The 17,282-nt window shown below is 37.4% G+C and overlaps 1 protein-coding gene across 2 annotated transcripts in view; it reads left to right on the top strand.

Moving 5' to 3' along the window:
• Nucleotides 1-9,450, top strand: part of SLAIN2 (SLAIN motif family member 2) — a 72,101-nt gene extending 62,651 nt beyond the window's left edge. For both annotated transcript variants that reach the window (XM_027056374.2, XM_027056372.2), the window contains 2 exons: nucleotides 4,997-5,315; nucleotides 6,422-9,450. In XM_027056374.2, coding sequence (XP_026912175.1) covers nucleotides 4,997-5,315; nucleotides 6,422-6,488 — 386 coding nt within the window. In that variant the 3' untranslated portion in view covers nucleotides 6,489-9,450. The remainder of the gene's footprint in view (nucleotides 1-4,996; nucleotides 5,316-6,421) is intronic.
• The last annotated feature ends 7,832 nt before the right edge of the window (nucleotides 9,451-17,282 follow it).

Genomic DNA, 17,282 nt, shown 5'->3' with positions numbered 1-17,282 from the left:
GCCTATTTTCAATATAAGGTTTGGGTAAGACATTCAAAGCATTATAGATGTATTCCAGTGCATAGAAGGTTGTCCTGTAGAAATGAAACACTCTTAACTTCATTGTAACAGTTGCCATTAAGAAGGAAGCCCAGGGGCGCCTGGGTGGCTTGGTCGCTTGGTCGGTTGGGCGTCAGACTTCGGCTCGGGTCATGATCTCACGGTCCATGAGTTCGAGCCCCGCGTCGGGCTCTGTGCTGACAGCTCAGAGCCTGGAGCCTGTTTCGGATTCTATGTCTCCCTCTCTCTCTGCTCCTCCCCTGTTCATGCTCTGTCTCTCTCTGTCTCAAAAAAATAAATAAACGTTAAAAAAAAAAAAAAGGAAGCCTAGAACTCTTCAGTCAGCCCTCATTTAACAGATTGTCATTCACAGTGTTTTAGTGCATTTTGTAATCTGACCTCCTTGCCATCCTTCCCCAACTGCTCAGACTTTTCCAGAATGCTCTTTGAAACTTATGATCCTCTGAACTTTATTCTTGCTCCTATCTGAAACCTGCATCCCCACCAAAACAAAACCCTGGTTGAAAGACTCCCAACTATGGGGAAAGCTAGGACTAAAGATGGCTTTTATGGAGTTGGTACTAGGGAGCAGGTCTAGGCCCCATCCTTAGGTAGTGACTAGATGAATTAGAGCCTTGGTTACTCAGTAATCCTCCAGGAAGGCACTGAAGCAACATGGGTAGAGACTAGTCTGGCAAGGGAGACAAAGGTGGGATTGAAGAGAATGGAACTGTGAAAATGTTTTTATAGTCACTATCTATAGAAAGGGGAATATGGATTATGTAAAGTAAAAAAAAAAAATCTTCTATGAAGATCATGAAATTTGCTGTTCAGGGGTACTCAAGGCCCTGTGGTCATCTTCAGTTTTCTGCCAGAGGAGACTGTAACAGTTGTTGGGGACCAGGACATGATTGATTCGAGAGACATTCTTCTCAGCTATGCTGTACTGTGGAGTCCCTTTTGGAGTTTTTTTAAAGTCAGCTGTATTCAGATGGAATTTTAAACACAAAATTTGAATTTCAGCAAAAATACACATTCATGTAACCACCAGTATTGTAAAGTTCTAGAACATTTCCATCATCCCCAAAAGTTTCCTTGTACTCCTTCCCAGTCAGTCCTCCCAACCTCAAGCAAATATCTGATCTGCTGTTACCATAAACTATATTTGCCTTTTCTAGAATTTTATATGAATGGAGTCCTTCAGTGTGTACTGTTTTGTGTCTGGCACTTAATTCACTCAGCATAATTTTTAGAGTCATCCTTTGTATCAGCGGTCTACTCCTTTTCATTGCTGGGTAGTATTTTAATGTGTGGATATACCACAATTTGTTTACTCATTCACCTGCTGATGAATATTTGAACTGTGATCAGTTGAGTAGAGTGTTCTGTAGATGTCAAGCCAGTTCATCTTCTGTGTCCTTTCTGATTTTCTATTTGTTTTATCAGTTACCGAGAGAGTTGTGGTGTTGAAATATCTAACCATAGACTTTTCCCCCCATCTTTCAGTTATATCTGTTTGTTTCATGTGTTTTGTGCATCTGGTTTTGGATATACACAGAATTTTTATGCTCTCATCTGAATCAACTTTAACATATGAACTCTATCTCTGATGGTAATCTTTTTTTCTGATAGTATAGACATTGCAGCTTTTTCATGATCAATTTGATCTGTTGTTATCTTTGTCCTTTTTCTTATAACTTACATTTTTATGTCTAAAATGTGTTTCTTTTTAGAGAGCATGTTGCTCTTTTCTGTGCATACCAACAACAGTCATTACTTTTTCATTGGAGTGATTACTATTCATATTTACTGCAGTTAATTATCAATATGGTTGGTGTAAAGTCTACCGGAGTGCCTGGGTGGTTCAGTCAGTTAAGCATCTGACTTTGGCTCAGGTCATGATCGCACAGTTCGTGAGTTCAAACCCCACATCAGGCTCTGTGCTGACAGCTCAGAGCCTGGAGACTGCTTCAGATTTTGTGTCTCCCTCTCTCTTTGTCCCTCCCCTACTCTCTCACACACACACACACACACACACACTCTCTCTCTCTCTTTCTCTTTTTCTCTCTCTCTTTCTCTTTTTCTCTCTCTCTCTCAAAAACAACCAAACATTTAAAAAACAATAAAAATTTTTAAAAAATCTACTGTCTCACAATTTGTTTTATCTTAGTCCCTTCAGATCTTTGTTCCTTTATCCCTACTTTGTAATTTTTTTGGAATAGCTAAGTACCTTTTAACATTACACTTTATGGGGCACTGGGTGGCTCAGTCGGTTAAGCGTCTGACTTCGGCTTAGGTCATGATCTCATGGTCCGTGAGTTTGAGCCCGGCGTCGGGCTCTGTGCTGACAGCTCAGAGCCTGGAGCCTGCTTCAGATTCTGTGTCTCCCTCTCTCTCTGACCCTCCCCCGTTCATGCTCTGTCTCAAAAATAAACAAACATTAAAAAAAATTTTTTTAAAACAAAACCATTACACTTTATTTTTATTGTTGGTTTACTTCTCATACATCACTTTTTTGCATATTTAATATATTACAGTTTATTTTCAAGCAGTATCCCACTTCCTTATAATGTAAGAGTCTTTTTTTTTTTTTTTTTTTTTTTGAAAGAGGGAAAGAGTACGGGGCAGACAGAGAGGGAGAGAGAAAGAATCCCAAGCAGGCTCAGCACTGTCAGTGCAGAGCCTGACACAGGGCTCCAACTCACAAACTGTCATGACCTGATTCAGATGCTTAACCAACTGAGCCACCCAGGCTCCCCATAATGTACTCTTAAAACAGTATATTTTCATTCCTTCCCATTCCTTTTTGCCACTTTTGTGATTTATTTTAATTCTATGTGTGTATTAAATCCCAGAGTATGTTTTATTTTTATTTTAAATTGCTATCTTTTAGTGAAACTTAAATATGATTTTTTTAAAGATCTTTATATTTCCCAATGTATTTCCCATTCCTGGCACTATTGCTTTATACAGATCAGGGTTACCATTTGGTATCATTTTTCTTGTACTGAAGAACTTCCTTTAACATTTCTTTTAGTAAATGGTTGCTGGCAATACCTTTTCTCAACTTCTGTCTTTAAAAGTCTGTGATTTGAGTTTAATTTTGAAAAATAGTTTTGCATACATGCACCCCAATGTTTATAACAGCATTATCTACAGTAGCCAAATTATGGAAACAGCCCAAGTTGTCCATCAGCTGATGAATGAATAAAGAAGGTGTGGTATATGTATACAATGGAGTATTATTTGGTCATAATAAAGGATGAAATCTTACCTTTTGCAATGACCTGGATGGAGCTAGAGAGTATTATGCTAAGCAAAATAAGCCAATCAGACAAAGACAAGTACCATATGATTTCATTTATGGAATTAAAGAAACAAAACAAATGAGCAAAGGGTGGAAAAAGAGAGAGAGGCAAACCAAGAAATAGACTCTTAACTACAGAGAACAAACTGATGGTTACTGGAGGGGAGGGGGGCGGGGAATGGGTTAAATAGGAAATGGAGATTAAGGAGTGCACTTGTTTTGATGGCACTGGTGCTGTATGGAAGTGTTGAATTACTGTATTGTACACCCGAAACTAATATTACGTTGTATGTTAGCTAACTGGAATGTAAATAAAAATTTTAAAAAGTAATTTTTCTGGATATAGAAGTCTAAATTGACAGGCTTTTAATCACTTTAAACAATGTTTTTCTATTGTGTTTTGGCTTCATTTCTTTTGAGAAGTCTGTGTTATTTTATCTTGGTTTCTCTGTTTTTTTTTAAAAAAAGTATTCTAATATTTTTAAATTTATTATTCATCTTAGAAACTTGGCAACAATGTTCCTTGATGTGGTGTTCTCTATTTGCTATGCTTGGAGTGTTTTTGAACATATTTAAATATGTGATATTATAGTTTCCATTAAATTTGAAAGATTTTCAGCCATTCTTCAACTATTTTCCATCCCTCTTATACCCCCCTCCATTTGGAACCTCAGTTGCGTATGTTAGACTATATAATCTTGACCTATTGTACACTGAAGGTTTATCATTGTATTTTTTGGAGTATTTTTATTTTCTGTATGCTTTTGTTTAGGTAATTCTTAATTGTATCTTCAGACACCTCTTCTGTACAATCTAAAATGCTATTAATTCCCATCTAATAAACTTAGCATTTTGGATGTAAGCTTTTCATCTTTAAAAGTTCTAATTCTTTTAAAAATCTTTTATTTCTCTTTATGTTTATATTTCTCTTTATATCTTTAAAAATATATCTGTAATAGTCGTTCTTTAAAATGTTTATGCTGAAAACTTATTTATTTATTTTAATATTCATTTATTTGGGGGGGAGAGATATAAAGATGTTTTAACTTATCACATAGTAGAATCGCCATTCCAGAAGAATGTACTATCTTTATCCTCTGACTTCATACACATCTTGATATGCCCCTAGATTTAGAACTTCTCTACTTGGCAAAACACACCAATAGAGGCAGTTTTATTTTGGCTTTTAATGTTTTATTTCCAAATCTTAAGTTACGCTGTAGGTGATACAGGACTTACTTGATACATGTTTACATGAATGTTTTTTTGAAGGGAGAGTATGTTTCAAATTCTAGCAACCATGTGGAGTCACTTTTTTTTTTTTTTTCATTTCCAGAATGTGGCCCAGGTTAGCTGCTACAGTGACCTCAAATCCTTCAGTGCCTTTTCTGTTTGGTATTGTGGATTCCTAGCTGGCGTAGTTAAAACACGGTTGTGAAGGACAGTTGCAGTCCTCTGAGTAAGGACTTGGTTGTTTAGGACTTACCAGTTGTTCTGTTAGCCCACAAATATTCTTTATTCCTTGCATTTGTGTCAAGTGAGTTGTTGTGAATACAGATGTACTGATGTTATCAAGTGTAACATAAAGCACTGATTTCACTTACATTTGGTTTCTACTAAAAGCATTGATTTTTCTTTGCCATTTTGCAGTACCTTCTCCAGGCAAATTCCGCTCCCCTGCAGCACCGTCTCCTTTGGCTCTCCGGCAACCAGTAAAAGCATTTAGTAACCATGGCTCTGGTTCTCCTGGTAGCCAAGAAACAACACAGCTCACACAAAACACCTCTTCACCTGGGCCACCCATGGTTCAGAACACAGTCCCAGCAAATCCTCCCCACAATATCAACAGCACTACTTTAACCAGACCTGCAGGGACAACAGCGATGAGAAGCGGCTTGCCCAGACCCAGTGCCCCTTCTGCTGGGGGTATACCAGTGCCTCGCAGCAAACTTGCACAGCCTGTGCGCAGGTAAGCAGCAGATGTTCTGTTCCAGCAGTCTTGAGCATAGGAAAGTGGGTAGACTGGAATCATTCCCCTCACCGCTTGTGGTAGCAAACATAGAGTCCTACTAGGTTCCCATTAGAGTCTTCGTAGAATTTGAATAAAACATTACTTTATTGTTTTAAAGAAATCATCACTTAAGACATCGGGGTATCATACCACTTTGGTTCAGATCAGATTTGCTCAGATACCTAACATGATTAGGCATCTCCAAAAACTCCTAGAAAAAAAAATGTTAGAACCACTCAATTTGGTTGTGATATTTGTTCATTTTGAATATAATGTTAGTAAAGATAAAGAAGCATATCAGAGCCTAGAGCGAGATTTAAGACAAAACTTATAGCTACCAAATCTGAGTATAATCCAGGAGGGTGGTTTTCAAACTTTGAAAAGGCTTTCATCTCGTAAGTGTTTAAACTGAGTTACCCACATCTTTGTCACTGTCAGATAAATTACATTTCTGAATTCAGTAGTAGAGTGCAACAGCTACACTGCTAAATAACTTCTATGGACCTTAATGCACTTTTACAATAGCATGAACAATGAACTGTGGCTATCCTTATTTTTCAGAGGAGAATATAGAAATTTAATGAGGTGAAGTAATTTGCCTGAGACTACACAATAAAAAGGCTTTCAGTTCTAAGTATGTCTGACTGAAAAGTCCATTTAAGCACGGTGCCATTTTACCTCTCTAATTATGGTGATGCTAAGTCTCTCCTATCACAGTCATCACTCTGCCCCCCACCCCTTTAATTAATTAATTAATTAATTAATTAATTAAAAGTTGGTGATCCATGCTGTTGGAAGAAATGAGAGTCTTCCTTTCTTTTACTGTAGTGGCTGTGTTAACAAAAAGATGTTAGTGAAGTCACCTGACAGCCAGTAAAACTTGAAAGTTGTAGAAATGCCAAGGGTGGGACTTGCGTGATGCGAGTAAGCTGTTTAGACTTTTGACCTCAGTGATCCCCTGGAACAACCTTCGTGGATCAGGGTGCCTCCTACAAAGTAATTAATATATATGGTAACATTTCATGAAGCCTTTTAAATCACTTAATGAAATTGCTTTATTTCAGATCCTTGCCAGCTCCTAAAACCTATGGTAGCATGAAAGATGACAGTTGGAAAGATGGCTGTTACTGACCAGCAGAGATGAGAATGCAGAGGTCCACAGCTTCATGGATACCCCTTCACCAGGCTAAAAGACAACTTTTATATGCAGACTGTTCAGATAAGACTCTGGGGATTGATAAATCCCAGCCCTCTCTGTCTTAATTAGCACAAACTGACAGAGATGATCAAGCAGCACTTTAATGACATTTAACATCAGATGTGTTTGGTAATCATGCAATCACTCTCCATGGAATCACATTTAGTTTTGTTTAATAGAAACTAAGTTGATTTTTTAATATTTGACAGAGGCCAATATCTGGGCAAAAAACTAACGGATGCCAAAGAGAAATGCCCATTTGTAAATGAGAGAATACCTTTGTGCACAAGAAAATGGTGAATTCAAGCTATCCAAAACTTCACGTTCAACCTAATTTACTGTATAAATAGTATCAATAAATATTTGTGTTAATGAGAACTAATATCCTGACTAATTATGTAAAATGTTTCACTAGTACTCCAAGAAACTAGATTGAGATAGAAGGGAGGGTGGGGGTAGGAAGAAATCTAGGCTAGGGATTTCAAACGTGATACCTAAATTTGTGAGAATTCTATAAATTATTTTTTGCAGATTCACTGGAAAAACTGTCATTTTGTTTAACCTTACGTTTTGGATGTAGCTCACGTATCACCGCCGCGAGATAATGTTACACCGTGCATCCACCACGTTGCATTGACACATCGGACTTCTGTGTGTTTGTTTTGATTGCCAAAAGGGCTTAATATCAGTTGTACAATCTTTCTAAACTTTATAGCTCCTGGCTCAGGAAAGATAGCCTTTGCTATTGAAGCCAACTTCTTCACATGCTATTATATCTGTTAGAGAACTAAGAGATCATGTTTTTATTAACAGGTTACCATGATAGGAAAGAGCAAGTAGTATGTGTCTTTAATCTTGGTATAAACATCACCGCCTCAGTGCTTACAACCTGGAACAAAACCATACAATGAGAGAGAGGGGGGAAAAAAATCTATGCACTTAACTTACAAAATCTCTGGTAATGACAGTTGTATTGTTACTATTGACACAACGGTCTGTTATGTGGTAGGAAAGTATAGTCTGCTGAATCCTACTTGAGTTGATCCACTTTAAACTAGGTAACTGTATAAAACATCCTTGAAAATACTGTCCCTTTTGACTTAGATTCTGCCTTACGTTAATTTTTACATTTTTGGTAACAAAGGAAACCCACTATATATGACTCTAACCTGTTAAATACTTGCTGTCTAGTGGCCCTTAGGTATAACCTGGAAATCACTTATTTTGGTTTTCCTAGACAATTACCAGACTAAAACTTTCTTCAGCAGGCTTCTCCTTTTTCATGGTGAGGTCTGTTTTGAAATATTTAATTTAAATGGCTCTGAAATATTGGCTGTCAGGTCACCTAAAGGATTTGAGCGATTTGAACGAAAGTTCATTTCCTGTTAGTCAAAGACATTCTGTAAGTTGGCAAAAGATACTGAGAGAGAAATGAGAAACTTGATATTCAGGATAGCGTTGAGGTTGATAGGTTGAGAAATTGATAAAACTTTTAAAACCAAGACCCCCATTCTGCCATGACACCTTGGTATTTTTTATTAGCTTGACCAATAGGGAGTCATTCAGTTAGCCCAGCAGCTGGAGATTGAAACTGCCAGTGCTAATGTATTTTGGTGTACAATGCAAGGAAGAAATTTTATCCTTGACTATGAGGGTGATGGGTGTGGGTCAGGAAAGGATGGCGCCAGAATTCCACATGATGATGTACTAAAAAAATGTTGCTTTTCAGAGGAAGATAAAGAAAGCATCTGCTTCAGGTGGGGGGTATCTCATGTAAAAAATCTTAAGTAAAACGACTAGCCACTGTCTCTTTTTAAAATCATATATACACAAAACAAAATAGGTCTCAGTTTCAGTGCAACATTGCAAAAGAAAAATATGCTGCAATCTAATAATTACAAGGAATTTTAACTCTATTTGAAATACCCATTACATTAAGTTAGATTATCTGTTTCAAAAGGAGTATTCAGGTTATTTAACTTTGTTTTTAAATGGCTGCATCAGAAAAAAAGTCTATTTTTTTTTTATTAAAATATTTCATCACTTGTTAAAAACGTATTTGGATCTGAGTTGGGTAAAACATTATTTTACCTGCTGTCGTACTACCACAGACTATTGGCTTTTAGGTTCCTAAAGAGAAAAATTGCCTTTTTACTAGAAAGCCTTTGTGTATTGCCAATTTTTCTGTTTGGGAAAATCTAAGGATTCACTGTGGTTAGTCTTACAGAAGAAATGTGGATTTGATAAACTAGTGCCTATGATTTTAACTTATGTTTGATATATAGTAGTAAAGGTTTTATGAATGTTGATTATTTTTCTGTGCCAACAGCCCAGAATTGTCACTTATATGTAAGCAGAAGGCAATGAGCTCTGCTTCCAAAGTTATTTAATTTTCTCAGTGTTTGAATGTTATTTTTTTGTAAGTGTGTTAATAAAAGTGTAAAAAAATTGGAAAAAAATATAAATATTCTTAACTCAAGCATTTGCTGGATCATTTTTCTACAGAACTTGTTTGTATAATATAAAACACTCTCTGAAGAGTTGACTTTTTTCAGTTTTCATGCCCTGGAAATCACATTTTGTAAAACTGGGGACCATTCATAATTGTCAGATACTTTTTAAAACTATCTCAATACATCACTTTTATAAAAAAAAAAGTTTTTTTGAAAGGAAATTAGATACATATTTGTCCCCAGACATTTGTATAACTCTAGAATGATCTAGACTATGTATGTTTAAATTTTTATTGAATGTACAGACATCCATTTTTGACATTACGCATGGTCCTTTTTAGATCACATGAAGTTTGATTTGCAAACATTTCTATAGCTGAACTTGTATGTGTGGTTGCCTCCTTAATAAACAGCCTGACCATAATGTTTATTATTAAATTTATACTTGTTTTTTCAAGTGTTTTATTAATTTCTGGATATGGTAAGATTCCCCACCCCCAGTTGCCTACAGTCGGTTTTAATAAATTTCTCAGCTGATTTTTTTAAACACACAGACCCAAGTCATATTTCCCTTTCAAACTTGATCTTCATGAGATGGAATATATCATGTTATAGTTTCCTTGTCCTATTTATTTCATATTTGGATTATTTGGAGTATATTTATAGTTTACTTGAAATTGGTAGCTTCTTAGAACTTTGTCACCTGCTACGAATTGATACCTACTTTCAAAAAGCTAGCATATATAAAATAAGCAAAAAGCTATTATATACGAGTTTCCAAAAGGAAAAAATTAATACATTTTCAAGCCAAATGTATTTATTTAGTGAATCATGTATATTTTTCTCTTATGGAAAATTGGAAAATATCCAAAATTATACAGTTTAATTAGTTCCCCACATTCCTTTTGGAAGTTTTTACTGTCCTTTTTGTTACAATTGGTTTCATTAATACAGCATAGAGAAATGATACCATGTTTGAATTTTTCAAGCCAATCTAAAAACTTCTAAGAACCATTTAAAATGAAATGCCAATGTACTTGGAAATCAGTGAATGAGAAGTTTACTTAAACTTGTTATATGCCCAGTGCAACAGGAAAACCCACACAGAGGTTCTTATGAAATATTTGCTATATCAAAGGGTAGCTTTGAGTTACAAAAGCAGCAGATTACCTGATACAGAAATTAACTTTGAGGAGAGGTTCTGAATGGGATGTTCACATGAGCATGAAGCTAAAGTTAACAACCCTAATACATTTTTAATGACCCTAAAGATAAGTCTGAGTGGACTAAATCGTATTCTGGTTGCTAGTCTGAAAATGGAATAGATTTCACTCATGGGCCTTACTTAATACAGCTCAGCTTAAAACTATGTTAAGTGCATGCCAATCTCAAGCCAAATCTTTATTGAAACTGGGTGAACTTAACGTTTTTCTCTTAAAAAAACAAAAACAAAAACAACCTTTATTTGATTTTGAAAGTAATAGAGACTCATTGCTTCAAAAACCGAAAATATTAAGAAATATAAATGATGTGGGGCCTGTGGGTGGCTCAGTCGGTTAAGTGTCCAATTCTTGATCTCTGCTCAGGTCATGATCTCACCATTTGTCAACATTCATGAGATGGAGCTCCCCCCCGGGCTCTGCACTGACAGCAGGGAGACTGCTTGGGATTCTCTCTGCCCCTCCCCCACTTGGACGCATGTGCTCTCTCTCAAAAATAAACAAACATTTAAAAATAATAAATGATTCCACATATCACCTTGGGATCCTGCAGTCTCACCATCCAGAAACAAATATTTAAGTGCTCACCTAACATGTTTATAAAATGCTAAAAGGGGGGCACCTGGATGGCTCAATCAGTTGAACGTCCGACTCTTGGTTTTGGTTTGAGTCATGATCTCGTGGTTTGTGAATTCGAGCCTTGTGTCGGGCTCTGCATGGACAGCGCAGAGCCTGCTTGAGATTCTCTCTCTCCCTCTCTTTCCTTTCCACTCCCCTGCACACACACACTCTCCCTCTCTCTTTCAAAGAGACACTTTTTTAAAAAGTGCCAAATGGAAGGGTAGAACGTCTTCTGTTTAGGATGGGAAAATATTTTATTTTTTATTTTTTTAATTATTTATTGTCAAATTAGCAAACATACAGTGTGTAAAGTGTGCTCTTGGTTTTTGCGGTAGATTCCTATGGTTCATCGCTTACATACAACACCCAGTGCTCATCCCAACAAGTGCCCTCCTCAATGCCCATCACCCATTTTCCCCTCTCCCCCACCCCCTCCATCCACCCTCAGTTTGTTCTCTGTATTTAAGAGTCTTACGGTTTGTCTCCCTCCCTCTCTGTTTGTAACTACTTTCCCCCTTCCTTTCCCCCATGGTCTTAAGTTAGAATGAGAAAGTATTTTAATAGGAGTTTGCTTTTGAACAGAAGTGTACATTAACTGGTATTGAAAGCTTGACCCACAATTCTCTATTCCTGATTGTAGATGTTCCCTGATGTTAAGAAATCCATCATATATATTTTGTATGTGTATAACAGTTGGGTGTTCTTACGCAAAATTTTACTATAGAAAACTAGAGAAATAACAGTTAAGTTATAAAAGAAGAAAAAGCACTTAATTCCATAGGTAAGCAACCACTTAAATTTAAGGATGTTGCCTTTTTTTTTTCTTCTGAGGATATTGGGATCATATTCATGGTTGATACTGTAACTTTTTTTTTTAAGTTTATTTATTTATTTATTTATTTATTTATTTATTTTTGAGAGAGACAGAGTGAGTGGGGGAGGGGCAGAGAGAGGGAGAGAGAGAGAATCCCAAGCAGGCTCTGTGCTGTCAGCACGGAGCCCGACGCGGGGCTTGAACTCACACACTGAGATTATGACCTGAGCCGAAACCAAGAGTCGGACTCTTAACCGACTGAGCCACCCAGGCGCCCCGATAGTGTAACTTTTTCTTCACGCTACGGTCACTGCCATCATTTAGATACATTCTGCTGGGGGAGGAGTTCCAGGCAGAGTATACAAATAACTGATTCCAAAACTTCACCAAACCTGTATTATCATGGCTCTTTCATACAGTATCTTTTATTGACACTTGAACTGCCACCCCCTCGACAGTCTACCAAACTGAATTGACAGTATTGGTTGAGTACCCTTCCAGTTTTAAAATAAAATAGAAATAATAGGCACAAATAATCGAGATAGTCTAGATTCGAGTTCTCAATCTTTGGGATCACCTGATTGGCTGTTAAAACACAGCTTTCTGCACCTTCCCGCAGGCGTGCCCATTCCAAATTAGATCTCTGGTCCCAAGAACAAAACTTCTAGGAATAGGATTCCCCAGCACGGTCACGTGTCTCCTTACTGGCCTGTGGTCAGGTGATCAGGGTTAATTACAAGCCATGAAACTCCTATGAAAACATAGATGGAATGAGGGAAGACCACTTTTCCTGAAAGTGGTGCTATCCCCATTAAGTGGGCCTGGTCTTGGGCAAACAAAACAATAGATGCACCACAAATGTCTCAGTGCCTATCCTATAAAATGATTGTTTCAGTCAGTGGTCATATTTTCCTGGAGGGAACATCTGTAGTGAGAGAGAGGGTTCTGACAGTATTTGAGCCCTTGGCACAGTTGTTCTTGAGACCCAGTGTCGTTCCTGTACTCGAATTCTGTGCAGCACCTCAGTCCTTACCATAAATTCCCCTTGGTACACAGGTCAATTTAAGCTAAGATTCTGTCAGTTGCCCCTAGAAGGAAGGGTTACTTTTTCAAATGTTTTTTTTTAAGCTGATAAAATACAGGGCGCCCGGGTGGCTCAGTCAGTTAAGCTTCCGACCTCAGCTCAGGTCATGACCTTGCGGTTTGTGAGTTTGAGTCCCACGTCGGACTCTGTGCCGACAGCCTGGAGCCTGCTTTAGGTTCTGTGTCTCCCTCTCTCTCTCTGCCCTTCACTCGCTCACGCTCTGTCTCTCTCAAAAATAAACATTAAAAAAATTTTTTTAACAAAAAAAATTAAGTTGATAAAATACAAAAAAGTATAAAAAGCAAAAGTTCAGCTCAATGAATTACTAAGTGACTACATGTGTAACCACCACGTAGGCAAGAAATAGACCGGTGGCACCAAAAAAGCTCTCCCAATGCTACCTGCCAATCGCTACTTTCTTCTCTTCAGGATAACAGCTATCCCGACTTCTAACATGATAATTTAGTTTTACCTGTTTTTGAACTTTATAAGAATGGAACCATACCCTTTGTAATTTTCTTCTATCTTTTTTCTGCCTAATTTTGATTAAAGGTAAAGAAATGGGGTTTCTCTCAGACTCAGGTACCATACAACGAAAGTAATGTGAGATTCACCCATATTGCTGGTGTCGCTGTAGTTTCTTCATTCTCATTGCCATATTATATGTCATTGTATAAATGTATCATAATTTGTCCACTCTAATGTTGAAAGACAGTTGGATTGTTTCTAGTTTGAGTCTCTTAAAAATAATGCAGCTTTGGACTTTAGGCATCGTCAAGATGAAGTAAGCCCTCAAAAGCCTGTCTCCCACTTAAAACAAAATTTTGGACAAAATGCAAAAGGCAACTACCTGAGGGCACTCAAAAATATACAAAAGCAGATAGATTGGAAGGGGAGTCAAACCTTGAGAAGAGACCCATACAAGGGTGCGTTTCCCATTCTCCCCTTTTTTCTCTCTTGGCCCCAGGCCAAGAAGGGGGTACTCAGTAGAGCTGTCATGGCGGCTCCTCTGACAGGTCATAAACCAGAGGAAACTGAGGAAAAACCTGTGAAAGAAAAATTCCAAAAGAAAAAAATGAGCTCCTGGAAGCTAGAGCATGTAGAGAAGGTTTTTCTTTTCTCTTTCCGCTCATGGCATGTCACTGGTAAGTCCCCCTGGAGAAGCCCCAGTAACAAGCAGTGCCAACGGTTAAAATTGATGGAAACTCATCTTTCTGGACAGAGGAAATGGGAAAAGAACACTCACAGTCTGAAGAATGAGGATAATCCTCATTTTTCTTCATTTACTCTCTTTGTCCAGAATGTGGCCTGAGCTGTGGAAACTGTGCAGTGAGAGTGATGGAACTGAAATTCCAAGAGAAGCTCTGTCTATCTGGTCAAAGGACCGAGCAGAGGGGCCCTGTGGGCAAGGGGGAAACCATAGAGAAGAGAGCTAGGGAAGGGACTCCTCTTACGCTGTTGTGATTGGCACGAGCTCCATGCTTAGCCTTGAGCTACACATACTCAGACCCCAAGCAGCACAGCAACGTCTTTGAGAACTGAGCTACAATTTGAAGCACAGAATATGACACAGACTAACGACTCATAGTTCACGTGTGAGATCCATCCAATACAGATAGCATAACAGCCTTTGTAAATTGAACTGACATTGGAATCACAGCTTCCAGAAGTTGTATCAGAATTTGCTATTTGGGTTGATTGTTAAAAATCAACATTGCTCCAAATATTTTAGCAGGACCTAGCATCTATAATATTAAAAATGCCCGGCTTATACTCTAAAGTTACTCAACATATAAAGCACCAGAAAAGTGTGATCAATTCTCAGGAAGGACAACAAATGTGAACACAAAATGATCCAGATATTAGAACTCAGACTCTAAGCTGCTGTTATAACATGAGATAAAGGAAAACACTCGCGATGAATGGAACTGAGGAAGTTCTCAAGAGAGTAGTATTTTTTTTTAAAGAACCAAGTGGAAAGTTTAGAACTGAAAACATATCCGAAACTTTTAAAATTTGTTAGATGGGTTCAATAACTGGCTAAGGATGACAGAAGGGTCAGTGATATTGAAGAGAAATCAGTAGAATTTATCTAATTGAGAACAGTAACAAAGAACCAAAAAAAAAAAAAAAAAAAAGACCTGAGCCCCAGAAACCTGAAAACCAACATCAAAAGGTCTAACATTTGTGTCATTGGAGTCCAGTAGTAAACTGGTTCTCGAAAAAAAGAAATAAGTCTCCAATGTCCAGGTGTAAATATCCCCATCATGGCCATTTTCAAGCTGTCAACATGGTATCACTGAACTTGGAGTTGGGAAGAGATGTGCAGAATCAACAAGCTGGTTCCAGCACACCAATGTTGCTCCCAGAAAAAAACGGAGAAAGAAATAGACACAGAAAACTTATTTGAAGATATAATGGTTACAATCCCCAAATTTGATGGGCATAAATTTACAGATTCAAGAATCTCAGTGAGCCGTACCGATCTGTGTTGATAACTGGATAAACTCAAAGAAAACCACACCCAGACACATCACAATTAAACTTCAACTCAGGGGTGCCTGGCTGGCTTGGTCAGTGGAGTGTGCCACTCTTGATCTCAGGGTTGTAAGTTCAAGCCCCACGCTGAATGTAGAGATTACCTAAAAATAAAATCTTTTTAAAAATAAACTGTTTAACTCAAGGAAAACAGGATAAATTCAAACACATACCCAGTCACATCATAATTAAACTGCTGAAAACCAGCGATTAAAATAAATATTGAAAGCATCGAGATAAAACACAATATATGTAGTGGAACCAGAATTCAATTGATCAGATTTCTGATCAGAAACCCTGGAGGCAAGAAGATAGTGAACAGTATCTGTAAAGAGCTGGGAAAAAAAAAGAATTATCAACTCAATTTTCCATCTACTGAAAATTTCCTTAAAGAATCAAGGTAAAATAAAGACATTTTCAGATAATGGAAAACGAAGAATTTTTTGTGTACAGGCTTAAAGGAAATGATGCCATAAGATGATCGACATCACTCATCATCAGGGAAATACAAATCAAAACCCAATGAGATACCACCTCTCACCTGTCAAATGGCTTAAATTAACAACACAAGAAAGAACAGGTGTTGGCGAGGATGCAGAGAAAGGGGAACCCTCTTGCACCGCTGGTGGGAATGCAAACTGGTGCAGCCGCTCTGGAAAACAGTGTGGAGGTTCCTCAAAAAGTTAAAAATAGAACTACCCTATGATCCAGCAATTGCGCTATTAGGTATTTATCCAAAGAATACAAAAATACAGATTCGAAGGGGCACATGCACCCCAATGTTTATAGCAGCACTATCAACAATAGCCAAACTATGGAGAGAGACCAAACGTCCATTGACTGATGAATGGATAAAGAAGATGTGGGGTGTGTGTGTGTGTGTGTGTGTGTGTGTCTGTGTGTCTGTGTGTAATGGGATGTTACTCTGCCAACAAAAAGAATAAAATCTTGCCATTTGCAACAACACGGATGGAGCTAGAATGTATTATGTTAAGCAAAATAAGTCAATCAGAGAAAGACAAACATCATATGATTTCAGTAATATGTGGAATTTAGAAACAAAACAGATGAACATATGGGAAGGAGGAAAAAGAGAAGAGAGGGAAACAAACCACAAGAGACTTTTAATGATAGAGAACAGAGGGTTGATAGAGAGAGGTGGGTGGGGGTGGGCTAAATGAGTCTTGGGCATTAAGGAGGGCATTTGTGATGAGCACTGGGTGTTGTAAGTGATGAATCACTGAATTCTACTCCTGAAACCAAAATTGCACTGTATGTTAACTACCTAGAATTTAAATAAAAAGTAAAATAATAACTAAGTAAATAAATAAATGATGCCAGAGTGAAACTTAGAACGGCGAGAATGAAGGAAAAACAACATAAATGTTAAATATATGGATATGGGTACATAGAAAAGACAATTTTTCTAAGTTCCTTAAAATATTATGACTTAAAAGCAAAAACTATAACATTGTCAAGAGAAACTTTCAGTGCATTTAGGAACAATACATATGACAATTACAAGAAGAATAAGGGGATATATATATATATACATATATATATATATATATAGTTGTGAGGCTTCTATATTATACTTGTAATGGTAAAATATTAACTCTAAATAGGCAAAAAGTTTAGGTATGTAGATTGTAATTCCTAGCATGTGTATATTGCAACTGCAATTGAAAGAAAGAATAGATAAATTGTAATAGTAAATATATTCAAATAATCCAAAAGAAGGCAGAATAGAAGAACAAAAACAGAGGACAAACAGAACACAAATATTAAAATAGTAGATCTAAATCCAGCCATACCAATAATTTCATGAAATGTAAATGGCCTAAACACACCAAATTAAAAGAGATAGGTTGCATTTAAAAAGACAGTATCTGCTGGGGCGCCTGGGTGGCTCAGTCGGTTGAGCGGCCGACTTCGTCTCAGGTCATGATCTCGCGGTCTGTGAGTTCGAGCCCCGCGTCGGGCTCTGTGCTGACAGC

Source organism: Acinonyx jubatus, chromosome B1, assembly GCF_027475565.1.
Source record: "Acinonyx jubatus isolate Ajub_Pintada_27869175 chromosome B1, VMU_Ajub_asm_v1.0, whole genome shotgun sequence".
In the NCBI taxonomy this organism is placed as follows: domain Eukaryota; kingdom Metazoa; phylum Chordata; class Mammalia; order Carnivora; family Felidae; genus Acinonyx; species Acinonyx jubatus.
Note: the sequence above shows the minus strand (reverse complement) of the source record. Positions and strands in the feature narration are given on the sequence as shown.